Raw genomic sequence first — 18,966 nt, 5'->3', positions numbered from 1 at the left:
TTCTTTATTTCTTTTTCAGGTAACTCATTGTTAGTGTATAGAAACATTGCTGATTTTGTACACTACTGTATGTTCATTTTGTATCCTGAGAACGCATTGAAAAGAGATATCTTTAAAATATGATTGAGGCAAGCTTAAAGAAAACATGGTAAAATACATACCATGCCAATATGAACATAGATGCAGAAATTTTAAGCAGAATATTTGCAGGTCCAGTAACATAGAAAAAGAAAAATAGACCATGACCATCTGGGGTTTATTCCAGGAATGCAAGAATAGTTTTTTTAATTCAAAATCAGGGGCGCCTGGGTGGTGCAGTCGGTTAAGCGTCCGACTTCAGCCAGGTCACGATCTCGCGGTCCGTGAGTTCGAGCCCCGCGTCGGGCTCTGGGCTGATGGCTCAGAGCCTGGAGCCTGTTTCCGATTCTGTGTCTCCCTCTCTCTCTGCCCCTCCCCCGTTCATGCTCTGTCTCTCTCTGTCCCAAAAATAAATAAACGTTGAAAAAAAAAAATTCAAAAATCAATCAATGTACTTGACCACATTAACTGAAAACAGGAGAAAATAATACAATCATCACAACAGATGAAAATAATTTAGAATGTTTAATGCCTATTTATTTATTGTTTCATCTTAGAAAATTAGGAATTTAAAGGCACTTCTTTACTCTGGCTTTTAAATATATATGTATATTTTAATATGCATATATATTAAAAAACCTATAGTATGTATCATACGTAATGTTTACATCTGAAAATATTTTCCCCTGTGATTGGGAACTAGACACAAATGTCCACCACAACCACTTTTATTCAAAGTTTTGCTGGAGTTGTACTATCCTGCACAAAAAGGTAAGAAAAGGAAATAAATGGCATGGGGATAGAAATAAAATTATCATAAAAGACTTTATAGACAAACTGCTAAAATTTAAAAGTGAATTTAACAAGACTGGTACAAGATCAAAATATAAGAATTAATCATATTTTACACATTATCATTTGTAGTGTCATTAAACCATATCAAACACTTAGGAATAAATCTCACAAAAGTGAGAAAATTGCTGAAAATTACAAAGCATTGTTGAGAGAAATTAATGAGACCGAAGTATATAAAGGAATATACCATATCCAGGAATTAGACGATTCAATATTGACACTATATTCCTTTCATATTATTCTACATATTCAAAGTAATCCTTGTCAAAATTGCAGTAGATTTATTTGTGCGTGTAAAAATTGACAAACCAGTTCTAAAATTCAGATAGACGTGCAAAGAGCAAAGAAAGCCAAAACCAAAAAAAAAGGAGAAGAAGAAGAAAAGAAAGGCCAAAGCAATTCCTGAAAATGAACAAAGCTGGAGGATTTAAGTTAACAGATACCAGTATCTATTATGAAATGATACTGATTAGACAATGTGATTTGGGTACAAATATTTGTACCAAATTTGATTTGTCTAAATCAATGGAATATAGTACAGACAGAATACAGAAGAAGGCCCACAGATATACAGTCACCTGATTTATGGCAAAGATTCCAGTATAATGCAGTAGAGAAATTGCTGGGGAGAAGGATTTTCAATAAATGGTCCTGGGTGATTTGGCTATTCATGGAAAAAAGAATGCTGACTCTTACTTCACACCATACGTAAAATCTATTTCAGATGTGTATCTGACTGTGAACGGTAAAAAAATAATGCTTATAAGAAAAAAAAATGGTCAGCATGACACTCGATTGGTACTCACACACATTTGCATCAACTGTACCTTTATTAACATAGCTTAAACAAATTTTTGCATCATCTAGAATTGTGGTCACATCTCAGAATGCAAACTCCAGAGGTGCCGGGTGGCTCAGTCAGTTAAGTGTCTGACTTTGGCTCGGGTCATTGTCTTACAGTTTGTGAGTTTGAGCCCCATGTCAGGCTCTGTGCTGACAGCTCAGCTTGGAGCCTGAAGCCTGCTTTGGATTCTACATCTCCCTCTCTCTCTCTGCCCCTGCCCTGCTCGCTCGCTCTCTCGCTCTCTCTCAAAAATAAATAAAACATTGAAACAAAAAAAAATGCAAACTCCCAACATCTGATTTATAACTTTTAACTCATATTCTGTAATCTCCATACCTTTAAGGATTTGGGCCATCATCTATGCATTTTTTTTAAATTTTTTTTTCAACGTTTATTTATTTTTGGGATAGAGAGAGACAGAGCATGAACGGGGGAGGGGCAGAGAGAGAGGGAGACACAGAATCGGAAACAGGCTCCAGGCTCTGAGCCATCAGCCCAGAGCCCGACGCGGGGCTCGAACTCACGGACCGCGAGATCGTGACCTGGCTGAAGTCGGACGCTTAACCGACTACGCCACCCAGGCGCCCCATCTATGCATTTTTTGACATGCTTTTAGGAGAAGCCATCTTGCCAGACTGCATTCATTACATTTGGTAATCAGTCTTGTCAAGCTAAATCACCCAAGTAGTGTATTTCAGTCCTGATCTTGGTGCAGGTTATTTGCCTAGCATGGTTTTTGCATTCCCTGATATACTGGTAAGCAGGATGTTCAGAAGCATCTTCACTGGGATGGCTCTGAGCACCTCCCATAATTTCATTATCCGTTTAAAATCTGTAGGATCTTTAGCAATAATCCAACTCTCATTCTTGATATTGGTAATTTGTGGTGGGGGGTTATCTTTCTTTTGATAAAATTTGCCTAAGGGATTTTCAATTTTAATAATCTTTCCAAAGAACCAACTTTTGGAATTGTTGATTCTTTTGTTTTTTATGTTTTTTCCCCCATCAATTTCTGTTTTTCTTTTCTTTCTTTTTTTTTTAATTTACTCTGAATTTACACTGCTCTTCTTTTTTATAGCTTCTTAAAGTAGAAATTCAGATCATTGCCTTAAAACCTTTCTTATTTTTTATGATTACCATTTAAAGCTATAAATTTCCCTCTAAGGCCTGCCTTAGCTGCATCCCACAAGTTTTGATAGGTTGTGTTTTCATTTTCATTCAGTCCAAAATATTTTCTAATTTCCTTGTGATTTTTTCCTCTGTTCATGTGTTATTTAGAAGTGTGCTGTTGGATGTCCAAGTAGTGGGCACTTTCCTATTTTATTGTTACTGATATCTAAGTTATTCTGCTGTGATCCAAGAATGTACTCTATATGACATTTTAATCTTTTGAAATGTGTTGACATTTCTGTATTCTTAATTTTTGTCTAGTTCTGTTATATATTGTATATATAGTTTTATGTATATGATGTGTGTATGTTATATCTATACATATATACATTCAGTATATTCTATAATGAGAGAAGGGTATTAAAATCTTCAGTTGTGATTGTGTAGTTGTCATTTCTCCCTCACTGCAATTCTCTGAGTATTTTGGCTTTATACATATTGAAGTATTAGTATTAGTATTAGGTGCTTACATATTTATGTTTGTTATGGTTTCCTGAGGAATTAATGCTTTCACCGTTATGAAATGTAGCTTTTTGTCTCTAATAATACTCCTTGTCTTGAGGCTTATTTTGTTATTAATATAGCCCACACTGGCTTTCTTATGCTTAGTGTTTCTATTTTACTTTTAACCTTTAAATATATTTAAAGTGAGTGCCTTGTAAAGCAGATATAGTTGAATCTTGATTTTTTTATCTAATCTGACAATCTCTGCCTTAAAAATTTTTTTTATGCTTATTCAGTTTTGAAAGACAGAGAGAGACAGAGCACAAGCAGGGGTGGGGCGGAGAGAGAGGGAGACACAGAATCCAAAGCAAGCTCCAGGCTCTGAGCTGTCAGCACCAGAGCCCAGTGCGGGACTTGAACTCATGAACTGCAAGATCATGACCTGAGCCAAAGTCAGACGCTCAATCAACTGAGCCACCCACGCACCCACTCACACTCTGTCTCTTTCTCTCAAAAATAAACATTAAAAAAAATAAATAAACTAAATTAAAATAAGAAAAAATAAATATGTAGCATTTTATATTTACCCATATATTTTACATTTTTGGTGCTCATCATTACAACCTTAGGTTTAAGTTTCCATCTCTGTAATTTCCCTTCACCCTGAAGAATTTTCTTCAGCACGTCTTATAATGCAGGTCTGTTGGTGACAGATTCTCTCAGCTTTTGGTTATTGGAAAATGTTTTTGTTTTGTCTGTTTTTGAAAGATATTTTTGCTGGGTATATAATTCTGAATTGGCAGTACTTTGCTCACCACTTTAAAGATGCTCTTTCATTCTCTTCTGACCTCTTATTTCTGATAAGAAGTCACCAAAACTCATAGTGCTGCTTTCTATTTGTAATGTTTTTTATTCCCCCTATGGCTTTCAAGATTTTCTCATTTTTGGTTTTGAGCAGTTTTGTTATATGCTTAAGGGTATGTGTGCATGTGTTTATATTTATCATGATTTGGTTTTGCTGAGCATATGAATATGTACATAAATGGTTTTCACCAAAGTGGGGAAATTTTTGATCATTGTTTCTTTGTCGATTTTTCTGTTTCATGTCTCCTCTTTATGACTTTGTTTACGCACATATTAGCCCTCTTGATATTGTCTCACAGATCACTGAGGTGTGTTTATTTTAAAATTTTTTAAAGTTTCCCTATGTTCTTCAGTTTACATTTCTATCAGTCTGCCTCTGGGTTTATTGGCCCTTTCTTATACCATTTACAATTTGTTAAGGCCAACCAGTGAATTTTTCATGTCATATATTGAACTGGAATTTCAGTTCTAAAATTTTTATTTTGGTTCCTTTTTAAACTTTTTATAGTTTCCAGTTTTCTATTATGACTTCCCATCTATTCTCTCATAACCATCATTTCTTTTAAGTCCTTTAATGTAGCTATAATAGCTGCTTTGAAGTCTTTGCTGATTTTAATATCTGAGCCATCTTGGGGTCTGTTTCTATCAGTTGCCTTTTTTCTTGACTAAAGATCACATTTTCTTATTTCTCCCCATGCCTAGTAAATTTTATTGTATACTGAATGTTGTGAATAAATACATTATTGTAGAGACTCTGATCATGGTCTTCTAAAGTGTATTGGTTCAAGCATGTGGGTAAATTACTAGCTGAAAACCTTAAACTTGCAGAGGTCTGTTTTTATACTTTATTAGGGTGGGTCTGTTTCAGTTTCACTCAGTCTTATGGCAAATTCTTAGTCTTGGGTTAGCCTCTACTTCTAAGGCATGGCCCTTCAGGAGTTTCAGTGAAAAGCCTAAGGTGGTTAGACAGGCCCTCTAACTCTATGAGATTCCAACTCCCAATTTCTGTCTCTCCCAGTGTAGGCAGACACTGAAGTCTGCTCAACTCTTTCAACCTTCCAGCAGCCACTTGTTGATAGACTATTTGGAGATTCTCCCACACATGTATAGTTTGGGGATCAGCCAAGGATATAAGGGAAGTGTATGCACAGATTGGACCCCCTTGTTCAGTAGCTTCCTCCTTTCTAAAATTCCCCCATAGCATTTTCAACCACTCTGAATCCCCATCCTCTATCTTCTTATACCCCAACCTAGTAATAGTGAGGCTCTCTGCTAATTTCTAGCCACCCACACCATGCAAACTAGGAAGAGCCTTCAGAAGAAAAGCTGGGTAGTGTAGATAGCATCCACTATGGTTGTATTCTTTCAAGGATTAAATCCTTTCCCATTTCCGCCTGCTTTTTGGCTCCCTGAGTGTTGCAGTTTAATATTTGGCCCACAACTTATCATTGTTACTGTGGGAGTATTAGTCTCATGCAAACTATCACATCATTACTTGGGTGGGAATTCACATCCTTGTGTCTTCTTTGATTATCAAGGAATTAGTCCTTCATATCTTATAGTCATTCACTCTAACTTATCATTTTTAAGCCCTTGTTGATACAGAACTAAGATTTATTCATCATTGGGATGACATGTAATCTAGTGTAATTTTATATATCAATACATATTTTACAATATTTTACTTAGAAAAAATAATGGGGGTACCTGTGTGGCTTAGTCAGTTAAGCATCCAACTTTGGCTCAGGTCAGAAACTCGCGGTTCATGAGTTCCAGCCCCACGTCAGGCTCTGTGCTGACAGCTCGGAGCCTGGAGCCTTCTTCAGATTCATGTCTCCCTCTCTCTCTGTTCCTCCCCTGCTCACACTCTGTCTGTCTCTCTCAAAAATAAACAAACATTTAAAATTTTTTAAGAAAAAATAATGAACATTTGGAGCCTCCACTCAGTTTCATAAAATTTTTAGCAAAATTTAAATAAGTTTCTGAACTTGTCAAAATCTTCAAAATTATGTGCTGTACTAATCTGTCTGAAATTTCTTATAGCGTGCTGTCCTCAAGAATTTGATATTTTCCATGTACTGTAATGTTAAGCATGACTGACCAAACACACCCTCCAAATGTGGTGAAAATCTATCCATGGTCTAGTAACAGGCAAATGGACAGTTTTATTTGTTCAGAAGTTAAATGATTTTTATCTGCAGCTTTATGGTTCTATCAGTATTTAGGTATGTAGCTGTCTCCTCTGTTCCACATTTATGAATGGGCATCTGAATTTAATCTAAGGAATAATTGAGCTAATAGTTTATGGTTTATAGATATTTTACTGGCGGGGGGAATAAAGCTCATCAAATTGCCATTGACTGTTGGTTTAATTTACAGGTTTTTTGTTATAATATTACTTGCTGTCACTATCCTCTGGGTCCCTATTATGGAAACAGAATACAGTGAACGACTATTTGAATACACACATGCAGTTATGAGCTACTTGACCCCGCCCATTGCTGCCATCTTCCTGCTTGCTGTATTTTGCAAGAGAGTCACTGAAAAGGTAGGTAGGTGTTGGCATGGCCACCGTAAGACAGAGTGTGAGGACTTGCCTTCACATCATAGTTGTCTTTCCAAGAGCTGCCCTAGAAGGGTTTCTTGTGCTTCAAGAGTTCACACCATTGCATCATTGCTTTCCAAGAGATTATTTCCTCCTGGGTAGACTTAGTCTGAGCTCCCTCATGCATTCAGGGAAAAGGTGAGCTCTAATTTGTTTTTCTTCCCTTTACAATATAATCCACTTTTAACCATGACATAGATGATGCAGTGTGCATGCTCCTTCTTCACACATATCTGGTTGTAGGAAAGTATAATTCTGTTGCCTCTGTACATGGATGTGTCATACTCAGTGATTTCAGGGTCACAGGGGGATGTACAGTCATGAGCTCCTTTCACCCTTCCTATAGTGAAGACCATATCTTCCATTCACACTTTAAACTAAATAAAGATTCCTACTAATGATTCAATCATTTTATCAATAAGACTTTGAAAGCATGGTTTGCTAGAATATTTTGTTTGTTATTTGAATCATAACTTGTTTCCCCTAGCAGCACCGAGTAGCTGGGCCTTGCACAAGTTCCTGAGCACAGTGTCTAAGGTGTCATGTGATCTGGCTTTTGCCTACCTCTTGGCCCTTGCCCTCTCCATGCACAGCCCCTGGGCTCCAGCTACTCCAATTGATTTGCAGTGCTGATTACCTAACTGTCCTATGCCTTCTCTGTTCTCCCTTCACTTGCATACACTGTTTGCTTTGCCAGGAATATCTTCTTACTCTTCCACATGGCTGATGCTTCCTATAGGCCCATCTCAGGTGTCCAGTCCTCTAGACCAACCTGCCAGAGCTCCTTGCTCTGCTCAGCTCACCAAGACTCAACTTAGCACCAAGAATGTGGGGGGCAGGGTGGCTGGACTCTGCAGATGCCAGAGCTGCTGCCCTCTGCTCTGCTGGCAAGGGCATGGGCAAGAGGATCAGGCTGTCATGAGAATCTGCCTCCCAATGATGACACCAGCATTGAGGTATTGGAGCCTACTGCCAAAGAAAATTGGGAATCTGCTCAGGGGTTCCCCTGACACCCCTTGTCCAAGGTTACAAGCAATTGCAGGTACCCCTTTGACCTAGAGAGTTTCTCTAGGCCTTCTCCTCCACTCTGCTTCAGATGGCATGCTCATCTGGCTTCTGCTGCCCATCTGTTTCTAGATCTTCCCATTCTGCACATCTCCTTCAATAAATTGTTCCTGTGGATCGTCCACCTGGCTTTTGGTTTTAGGCCTTTTTCCAAGATGTTTGCCCATGTACCATATCTTCTGTCTCCTCTGACATCCATCTCCATCTAAGTCAAGCTCCAGATACAGCTCTAGAGCCAAGATGAAGTCCTTACTCTTAAAGTGTGGACAGTCTGGCTGGAGGAGACAGATTATACCCAATAAGCAGATAAAGATTTCTGATAGTGATGGGTATTGTTTAAAAGATAAAAAAGGATAGTAGAGGGTGGCAAGGCAGGCACTAGAGGTAGGGGGGATACAAGGACCTTAGCCAAGGTGGTAGGAGAAGACTTCTAAGAAAGTGACCTTGAATCTGAACCTTGAAGGATGAGCCAGAAATACCAAGATCTAGGGAGAGACCCAAGTAGAGGGAAGGGCAAGTGCAAAGGCCTGAGCCAAGAGCAAAACAGGCAGGCTAAACATGCAGGAGGAAGTTTGCATGTAGTGGCTAAAGTGGAATGACCAAGGGGAGAGTGGCAGAGCCAGGTGAAGTCAACTGATGGGTAGGGTGGAGATTTATTCTGATGGCAGGCCATGAGAAGCCACTGGAGAGTTTAAGCAGAGACAAGGCATTCTCTAATGCATGCTTTGAAGAGCTCACTCTTCTGTGAGGACAGTGGGCAGGCAGGGGCCAGGAAGGGAAGCCACCTATGTGAGAGAAGATGGCAGTTTCAGGATTAGGGCGGTAGCCATAGGGTGATGGGATTCCAGATATACTTTGGAGGCAGAGTCAACAGCATTTGCTGATAGCTTGGTGGTAGGGCAGGATGGAAATAAGGGGACCAGGGATGACTCCTGGGGTTTCAACCTGAGCAACCAGGGAGATGGAGGTGTCACCACAGCCTTTTGGACACATGATGTTTGAGATGCCTTTTATGATCTTACTTAAAAGCGTTTCCAGTGTTTCTCAAGTTCTCTGATTGACCTAAGAGAAATTGCAGGGGTCTCAGGTCTTGGTTCAGCCCAAGAAGGCATGGCCTCCTCACTGATGCTTACATTCTGCTTCCTTCCACAAGATATTTAAAGCCTTTGTTACGATGATGATTTTAATTTCAGAACTCAACTGGTGGGGAGGTGAGGCTGATGGTCTGTCTCACCACCCATCCCCTCCAGATGACTCTCTTGGGTCTCCTTCTTTGGCAGGGTGCCTTCTGGGGGCTGACCGGAGGACTTCTGATTGGCTTCTCTCGAATGTTGTCTGAGTTTGCCTACGGACCCTGGAGCTGTGGGGCAAACAGCAAGTGCCCCCTGATCATCTGTGGCATGCACTACCTCTACTTTGCTGTAATCCTCTTCATAGTCAGCCTTTTCACCATCCTGGGGATCTCCTTATTCACAGACCCAATTCCCGATAAACATGTAAGTGCTATTGTGAGGTTTTCTGGGATCAACCCTCAGTCCCAGAGTCCCCATGAGCAGTAACTAGGCTCTGCTGGTTTGGGAGAGAGTGACTGAATTCCTGCATTCTTTTTGAAAAGAGGGAGGGCTAGGGACTGGGCTTGGGGGATGGGTCAGTAATAGGCAAAGAACAGAGAAAGGGCCCTGCTATAAAAACTAAACTAAAAGACTTTCCAACAATTCACCAATTAGATATTCACTTAGAATGAGAAGTTTGGCTTTTAAGATGCAAATTTTCCTTAGAAGTGTTAAGTTCACTAACCTCAGTGTGAATTAATGTAATCATAGCAGTCCCAGCTTCCACCCATCCTCAGGGAATTAAGCCATCAGGAAGGGGGAGGGGACTGGAATACTGGAAGCCTCTGGTGGCTCATCTCAGGGCTGGGTGCCTCTCAGCCTTCTCCTGAGCTGCTGTTCCCATCTCCCAGGAAGTAGATATCAGTCACCCCAATTGGAATATAGGAAGTCTGGGCCCAGAGAAATTAAGTCACTTGCCCAAGGTACCACAAATAGGTAAGTGGTAGGGTTGGGCCCCAACCTGGCTCCCCTACATCACCTCCATCAGCATGGCCAGTAGGCTTCGCAGGACAGGGACTTGGCCAAGCCAGAAAGCCCTACTGTGTCTGAAGTTTAGGGAGGAGATCAGAAGGAAGATGAGTCTATGAGATCTACATGCCTGTTTTGCAGCTTTTCCTAGGTTCTGGGTAAAAGCCTTGAACTCAGAAGACTGCCTCAGGGTCTCCCCCTCAATCTTGGGTTTCCCCTCTGGCCATGCTTCCTGGTCAGTGGTTTCCAATTGATTCACTCCTCTCTTGTGCACAGAGCCCAGTTGGAAGAGGGCTAGAGCATAAGGGGAGGACAACCAGGGGTGTGGGATGTGCACACCCGCTGCATCAGTGACAGCTGGGAGACTGCCCAGCTCCCAGCGCCTTGAGAATCCGGCAGTGGGTAGGGAACTTGATTTCCTTTTGCTCAGGGTCTTAATTGTCTAGATTGTGTTCTTTGCTGTTCTCTTCCTCTCAACTGTTTGGTTGTGCCCACTTCTCAAGCAGCCAAGTATTTGTTGATTGTTTACCACCTGCTTCCCAGTGTGCCAGGTGCTCTGGAGAACACAAAGCAGCTGCCAACAAGGGAGGGAGAAGTGAACAGGAGAACTGGAACTTATGGATCAGTGTCAGTGGGCCGGGCCCTCTTCTCACTGCCTACCAGAGGAGGTGGGACAACAGGGACAGCACATGAACCCAGGCTCTTCTAGTGCACCCAGCAACCTCTTCCAAAGGGGCTGATAGTGTCGTTGGGAAGGCAAATATACACATATGGCATCATCAGGAAGCAATTAGAGGCTAAACCCAGTCTCTGTTATTAATACAACAGAATTTTAGTTCCAACATTTTAGTCTGAGAGGTGGGGCTCAGGCAGGTCTTGGAGTGGGATGGCCAGAGAGGGGCCAACCCAGCCTGTTCATATCCTTGCCATATGTTGGGGTGGGGATGCTGGGATTCAAATATAATGAGTCTGGTACAATAGATCAAAATCTATTCCAGGATAGGCTTGGTGGAAATGCTCATTTAGTTGGCCCTTAAAAACAGCAACAACAACAATTGGCTGGATTTTGTTACTTCCCAAAGTTTCCATGTGTGTTTTCAGGACAAGAGCAAAGTCACAGAGCAGAAGGGAAGGGACACTTCCTTCTGCATCTGCAAATGCCTTATTGAGTCTGAGTAACTAAGCTCAGTGGGGGGCCAGGTAAACCAGGTAAAGCCTCTTCTGGGCTGGGTTAGTGCTCAACTCTGACAGGCAGGAGGAGCTCTTTGAAGGAAAGCAGCTCCCGGGTCTGCCCTGTCCACTCATCCAGTCAGAGGGCCTCCTCCTCCACCGGAAGAAGCAGACCAAGGTGACAGGCGGCTGCTCTCATCCTGAAGGGCACAGGTTCTTGACTCTTAGAACTGGAAGGAGCTCTGAGCACTTTTTCTCCTACCCCTACTGTATAGTTGAAGGACACTGAGCCCCAGACAGTTTGTGTCCCCTGTGCCAAAGCCATGCAAGCACACAGTACCAGAGCCAGAATTGAAATCCAAGGTCCCCAAGTGCCATGCTTTCCCTACCCCATGTTCCTTCTGTCTCTTGTTGGAGTTGAACAACCAGGTCTCATCTCAGTCCATGGAGACCCTGGTGCCCAGCTTCTGGCTGTGACCGGGTACAGTCTGTGTGACAGGGCCCTAGATGGTGACATGCCCCCCGCTTTCTCCCCAGCTCCACCGGCTCTGTTGGAGTTTACGAAATAGTCAAGAGGAAAGGGTAGATCTGGATGCAGAAATACAAAGGAGGAGACCAGCACCCCAAGCACACCCAGGTGAGAAGGATCCAAACCCTGCAGGAGGTCCTGGTTGATAGTGTTTTGGGTGGATGTGACCTGTGCTGCCCCATGGTCCTTCCTCTCAGAAATGCTTTTCCAGGCAGAGGCCCCCTCTGGGGTGTCTGTTGAGGTTGAGATGCCTCTGGACATCTATGCAGAGGCTTCTGGGCTGGGGAGAGGCAGCAGACACAATGAGCCACCTGTGGAAGGGCAGGGCAGGGGGAGGAGACAAGGGATCTGGCCCAGGCAGAAGCAAGAGACACCCCAGGAGAAGCCATTGGAGGAGAGGCAAACACTGATGAGTGAAGAAAGATGAAGCCTTAGGACTGGCCATTGGATTTAGCCACATAGAGATGATGCCCTGCCTTAACAAGAGAAACCTGGGGGAGGGGAGGGAGAGAGGGCTCCGGGAAAAGAGGTCTGAGGACAGTTATATTTCAGTCCCAGCAAGCAGAAGCAGAATGTTCCGGGGAGGGGGGGGGGACTCCAGAAGGCCCAGAGGAAGGTTTTCGGCAGATGGGGTCAGAAAAGGAGTGTTGGGGCCATGGGCGGGGGTGGGGGGGGGGGGTGACCTGAGCTTCTTGTGGCCCTGACGCAAACAGGGATAAAGGCCTAATGAGATTAGTCCTGAGTCTCAGGCAGAGAGTACCCAGGGAGGCTGTGAGTTTAGGGGAGGAGGCAGCCTTCTGGGGCCCCCCTCCACCACTGCTAGGGAAATTCAGAGCCCAAAGAGGCCCCAGGCTCCCTCTTGTCATCTGCAGAGGAGGCCCTGGGGGCAGGTGCAGAGCAGAAGAGTGGCCTATCCTAAGCAAGGTTGTCCCACACACCTGGAGGATACAGGACTCTCTGGGAATGTCTCTTCTCTTGGTGGGGGGAAACGGGCTTGTTAGGTGCCAGGTGCTTGTTCTTGGTGCACCTCCCATTCCTCTTCTTCCTCTCTCCATAGTCATGGGTGGATGATGATGATGATGATGATGATGATGATAATGACAGTGGCTAATATTTACTGCTCACTTGGGATGTGCCAGGTGGTGTGATAGGTGTGTGTGATAGGTACAATTATTATCCCCACTTAGAGATGGGGAAACTGAGGCACTGAACAGTTAAGTAACTTGCCCCAGGTCCACAGATAATCAGGCAGAAATAGCGCACCAATGTGAACATGGGCAAGTTTGACTCTAAAATGTGTGCTCTTGGCCACTGGCCATCCCACTGCCCATCATATAGCCCTTGGGCCATCATCAAAATGATCAGTTGCCTTTTACATACAGTAGCCTCTTGGGCCTGGCAGCTGCATGACAATATGATAACATGGGTGTTGAGAATGTGCCACTCAGGACTTCTCAGCACTGGCAACAGAGATCTGTGTCCCTGGCTTTCAGGTCCTCCTGCTGCAGCAGCCCTCCCTGTGTAACAGAGGCTCCTCTGTCCCTGGCTGATGGGTTCTGTCATCCATGGTGCTACCTCAGCCTCGGGACACGGCTGGCATGGATGCTGCCCAACAGAATGAGACAGAGAACAGGTCACAACGAACACTGTTGGGTGCACACTCGAACTGAGATATGCCCATCTGGTAATCAAGGAGGGAACTCTTTGCAGGCAGCCGCTGGACCCACATGGGTGTGCCGGAGCTAGCCGTGGTGCTGACCCGAGCCTGAACAGGCCAAAGGAGCAGCCAGCAGGAGCTGTACAGACAGGGAGCAATTTTAAGTCCCAGAAAGGCATTCTCACTAATTTGAATGGAAACTTCCCTATAAATCCTAGACTTCCCTCCTTTGCCTCCTGAAAAGCATCAGTGATTTCCCCTTCAAGTGCCCAGAGTACCTTATTTTGGGCCAGGCCTTGAGACTGATACCTGACTGAGGAAAACATTCTCTGAGAGCTTGCCAAGGAGAGCAGTGTCCAGAAATCAGGGGATTTCTTCCATCCTCTAGAGAGTAGCGACTGGGGAGGCAGATTCAGAGGAGCAGTCCTGTGCCCTAAACCCACCGAACTGTGTTCGGCCATGTGCCTAAGACAGAGAAGGGTAGGCACTCCAGGATCTGGGCCCTGTTGAAGGCTCTGCCAGTAGAAGGCAAGCATGGCCCCAGGCAGTTCCCACCCCACTCCTGCCAAACTCCCAAAGCCCCTTATCCCACTCTCCCATGTCTCTGAGGATGGTGGTAGATGTTCCATAGCAGGGGCTGAGGACTGATCATATTGGAGAGAGTCTTTTGGTCTTTCTCTGGGACTGCTGAGATATGACACCATAGAAAGTCCTTCTTGTGTCCTGGCCTGTGATCCTGACCTTTGCCTGTTCCCTCTATTCCAGATGCATTTGAGGAGACCCAAGGCTGCTTCTGGAAAGTGTGGAATGCATTCTGTGGACTGGAGCCACAGCCTGGCCCCAAACTGGCCCCAGAAGAAGTAGCCAAGGAGAGGATGGAGTGTGGTACCATATCGGAAGGGACAGAGCATATATTGGAAGGGACAAAGTGCCATGACATGTCTGAAGGGACAAAGTGCTGTGGAACGTCTAAAGGGACAGAGCACAGTGCCACTTTGGAAGAGACAGAGTGCCATGATGTACATATAGGGACAGAGAGTGGTGACATATTAGAAGGGACAAACCGCAGTGACATGTGGGAAGGGACAAAGTATGGTGACATGTCAGAGATCCCCTTCAGGAGAGAAATTACCAATGCCAGTGGGTTCCTCTTGTTATTGACCATAGTCCTGTTGCACATCTACTACTACTAAGGCAGCTGGGGCCCAGGGGTGTCTGGGAAGAGCAAGCAAACCACAGCCTCTTCCAGAGTCCCTCATCATCCAGTGGAGAAAGTGTTTCCTACCAGGAGACTCATGGATATGGGACCAAGGATTACACTAATGTAAACACTCTCTCAGTGTCACAAATCAAGTGCCACCAGCTGCAGGGCATGCACGCTGAGGGGACAGGGTGAAGTCCATTTGCGACTCCAGAGACTATGCAAATGAGAACATCTGTTCCTTTACAAAATGAGTCATTTTCTCCAAATGGCTCTACTGCATAAACACTGACTTTCACTTTAAATTTAATTTTGGCTTTTTATTTCTAGATATATTTGAGATTTTTGCTTGTGTTTACTTCACTGTAACCATTTCCTTCCTATGCCCAACCTCCATTTGCTTTGTTCTCTCCTCCTTTTAAAGGTATGCCCTGCTGGCAAAGATGCCATGTAATGTAAGCCTTACCCCCACGTGGGGTTCCCACCTACAGGTGCTGTGTCCACTGCCAATGACCTCACAGACCAGCTGAAGCCGAGGCTGCCCACGGGTGGGACTTCGGCTCCTGTCTGGACCACTGGTGGAGCTGAAGCAGTCTCTGTTCAGTGAAACAGTCCTCTCAACAACTCAGCATTGTCTGGCTAAAGCCATACCGCACCCCTGAAGGGCAGGTGGAAAGGAAAACTTCCTCCTTCTTGAGCTCTTCCCAGTCCTTCCCAGTCTACCTACAATTGGCATGTTATTGGGCATTGGATCCAGGAGCTAAACTCCTTTAGCTGTCAAGTATAGGCCACTCTGAGGCTGTGTTTCTGCAGGGACTACATAAGCTGCTCCTTCCTCTTCCTTCTTCTCAAAAATCAATAATATGTGTCTTTAGATAAAGTTCCAGGTGCCTTAAAGTGATTTGGCAGAGGCCCACCCAGCATCACAAAAATCACACTCAAGGCACACTCACATGCAGTCTCTCCTCCCTAGTTTATCCCTTCAGCTGACATTTTTGAGTGCATACTATGTGCCAGCCGCTACAAGGAAATAGTTGTGAATACAGCATAGGAAGCAGAGAGTGAAACACTAGCCATGATAGCCAGCATTTAATATGGCCTACTATTTTGTTGCCAGGGGTAAGTGCATTATCACATTCAAGCCATAGAACCACACTTTGTGGAAGGACTAGAATGAACCACATCTCATAGGGGAAGAGACAGGCTCAGCAAGGGAACTGAGTACATTGGGAATGGGCATAGGGCCTGGAACAGCCCTGCCTGATACCAAAGATACACACTGGCTCTCCATGAGTTGTGTATACAGCAAGGAGGCCCACCTAGCCTGAGTCAAGAAAGGCCTCCCCTGGCCAAAGAAGGAAGTCAGTGCACTGGACAACAGAAAGGACAACATGTGGAAAGTCATGACACAAGAGTGGAAAGCATGGTTGAGGATGCCAAGACATGGCTTATGCATAGGAGAACAGTGGGCCACAGAGAGGGCAAGGTGAGCATAGGCCTGATTTGCTTTATATACTTTGGGATCATAAGTTCTTGGGAGCTTCAGTGGGGAAGTGACAGGTTCAGATTTGCTGGCTGTTGCTGGAAAGATTAAAGGGAAGCAAGAACACCCGCTAGGAGGCTGTTTAGAGCAACCCAGGCGAGTTCGTGGCAAAGAAGAAAAGAGAAGGGAATGGCATCAAGAGAAGCCAGCAATCAGAAGTAATGGGACTTGACTGACTAGACTTCTGGAGGTTGAGGCCAGGATGACTCTCTGGGTTAAGCATGCAGGCAAAGGGTGCACCAATTCCAAAGACAGGCCACACTGGAAAAGGAGTGGATGTGGGAGAAAAGTTGAGCACCATTTGGGACATGTTGAGTTTGAGTTGCATGAAGAAACTTATTGCCATCTTGACAATAGTACGTCTTCTGTTCCATGAACATAGGATGTCTTTCCATTTATTTAGGTCCTCTTTAATTTCTTTCAACAATGTTTTATTTTTTGTACTCAAGTTTTGCACTTCTTTTGTTAGATTTATTCCTAGGTATTTTATTCTTTTTGATGCTATTATAAATGGAGTTGTTTTCTTTGTCAACTTTGCTGAACTCATTGATTAGTTCTAATAGTTTTTAAGTGTATTCCTTGAGATTTTCCATGTACAAGATCATGTAGTCTGCAAAAAGAGATAGTTTACTTTTTTCTTTCTAATCTGGATGCTTTTCATTTCATTTTCTTCCCTAATTGCTTTGGCTAGAATCTTCAGTACAGTGTTGAATAGAAGTAGTGACAGCAGATATCCTGATCTTAAGGGGAACTCATCCAGGCTCTCAGAATTGAGAATGATATTAGCGATGACTTTTTGCAGATGTTCCCTTCTATTCCTACTTTGGATTTTTTTTTTTTTTTTTTTTTTTTTAGAAATGGGTATTGGATTTCATCAAATGCTTTTTCTGCATCTATTAAGATGTTTATGTGATTTCTGTCCTTATTGTAGTTATGTGTTACATTGATTCATTTTCATATGTTAAACCAACCTTGCATTCCTGGAATAAATTCCAGTTCATCATGGTGTATAATGCTTTTTTAGTGTGGCTGGATTTGGTTTGCTGATATTTTGTTGAGTTTTTAGGTCTATATTCATGAAGGATATTGGTCTATAATTTTCTTTTCTTGTAATGTTTTTGTCTGGTTTGGGTATGGGGGTAAAATTAGCTTCATAGAACGAGTTGGGAAGTGTCCCTTCCTCTTCTGTTTCTCAGAACAGTTTGTGAAGGATTGGCGTTAACTCTTGCCTGGAGACATTTAAGGATAGATGTTAAGTTGGATAGAAGGGTTCAGAACTTAGGAGAGAGGCTGGGGCTGCAGACCCAGATTTGGGGGAGACAAGGCAGTGGGCAAGCCTAGCTAAGAAGAGAACCTGGTAGAGAAGGCCCATACCAGGAAGGTGAGATTGTGTGGCAGAGTGGGAGGAGAACAGGCCTAGAAAAAGCTGTGAGAAATGCCAACACTACTGGCCATGTAGAGAAAGGGAGTTTTATAAAGGAGACCAAAGAGAGCACAGCCAGAGCCTTGGAAGGAGGCCCAAGACAGCTGCTGCAGGAAGGGAGTATCCACACCTGGGCCACAGCGTGGATCAAACACAAAGAGCACAGGGTGTTGGCAGCAAGGCAGTCAGTGACCCTGGCCAGAGCTCTTTGGTGAGGTAGTAGATGTGAAGCCAGCTTGCCATGGGTTGAGGTGGGAAGGGGACATGAAGAAGTGGGGGTCCTCAAGCACCTGTTTTGCTGAAGGAGAAAAGGTTTCCTCCTATGGGGCCAGTTTTGAGAATGAGACTTACCTTAAACCCCAGATGGGCTCAGCAGCCAGTCCCTTTTAGAACAAGAGCACCTACTTGGGCTAATCCTCTAATTCCAGGGACACAAACTTCTCTGTTGCTTCTAGGAAAGTAAAAGCCCCAGTCACTGAAAGAACTTTAAGAAGGTGCTCACTTGAGGACTCTAGTTCTGCTGATAACGTTTGTTCTGGGAGAAGTGGGCATTCCATGAGCCTGGGAGGTTCTGTTCCATAGGAAATATGGTTGCAGGTTGGCGCTATAATGAGGAAAGCCTCGTTTGAGTCAGGGAGCCTCAAAAAGCTCCCCTGAAGCTAAGCTCCCCTCCTGAAGCTTCTAGAACAGAGGTCAGAACTGGCTTGAGAACCATCATCCTGCCAGACCAGGCAGGGAAGGCTGGAGGAGATTAAAGGGTTCCCAAGCCTCATACTCTCCACAGCCTGGCTTCTCCTCCAACCCCTTCAAGCTCTCCAGCTTCATTTGCCAGTTGCACTTGGGGGAGAAGAGAGGCAAGTGGAGACAGTTGGAGGCCCAGGTGGAAGGCTGGACAGAGGGCTGCTGTGGGGCTGGGGTATGGTTGGCGTAGGCCAGCTGGGAGTTTACTCTTAAGACTTCTTGTTTCTGGGGGAAGATATCTGTCCTGGGCGTGCATCTCTAGGGGGCCTCATACAACTCACATTCCCCCTGAAAGAGCCCACATAGGCTGGCACTGTGACCTTCCCTCCTGACACCCATTGTGAGAAGGGGGAAGAACTGGCTGAACAGGGCAGTATCCAGCCACACCTAAGGGCCTGGTCACTCAAATGTCTGAAACTTGGGTTGTGCCAGATCCAACTGTCTTTCTTCTCCCAATCCAACTCCTGCCCCTCCTTGTCTCTGGAGGGCCTAGCCCTGCTGTCTACCTTCTGTGGGGACTCTTGGCCCCAGCAGAGAGCCAGAATGCCACCCTCCCATCCCTGGGCATTGGACTTAGCCCATGCCTCCTTGCCTGGCCACCATGACCCAGTCCTTTGAGGCCGGGTGTTTCCCCTTTGCAGGAAATGGAAGATGTGACCACACTCCAGGAATATAAAGTGCCATTCAGACGCAAGA

General features: G+C 44.3%; 1 protein-coding gene across 1 annotated transcript in view; it reads left to right on the top strand.

Moving 5' to 3' along the window:
* Window positions 1-14,917, top strand: part of LOC123587856 (sodium/glucose cotransporter 1-like) — a 56,504-nt gene extending 41,587 nt beyond the window's left edge. The window contains exons 12-15 of the mRNA XM_045457899.1: window positions 6,635-6,803; window positions 9,206-9,421; window positions 11,714-11,813; window positions 14,128-14,917. Coding sequence (XP_045313855.1) covers window positions 6,635-6,803; window positions 9,206-9,421; window positions 11,714-11,813; window positions 14,128-14,555 — 913 coding nt within the window. The 3' untranslated portion in view covers window positions 14,556-14,917. The remainder of the gene's footprint in view (window positions 1-6,634; window positions 6,804-9,205; window positions 9,422-11,713; window positions 11,814-14,127) is intronic.
* The last annotated feature ends 4,049 nt before the right edge of the window (window positions 14,918-18,966 follow it).

Source organism: Leopardus geoffroyi, chromosome D3 (assembly GCF_018350155.1).
Source record: "Leopardus geoffroyi isolate Oge1 chromosome D3, O.geoffroyi_Oge1_pat1.0, whole genome shotgun sequence".
Taxonomy (NCBI): domain Eukaryota; kingdom Metazoa; phylum Chordata; class Mammalia; order Carnivora; family Felidae; genus Leopardus; species Leopardus geoffroyi.
The sequence above is the reverse complement of the archived record's forward strand: the minus strand, read 5'-3'. Positions and strand labels throughout refer to the sequence as shown.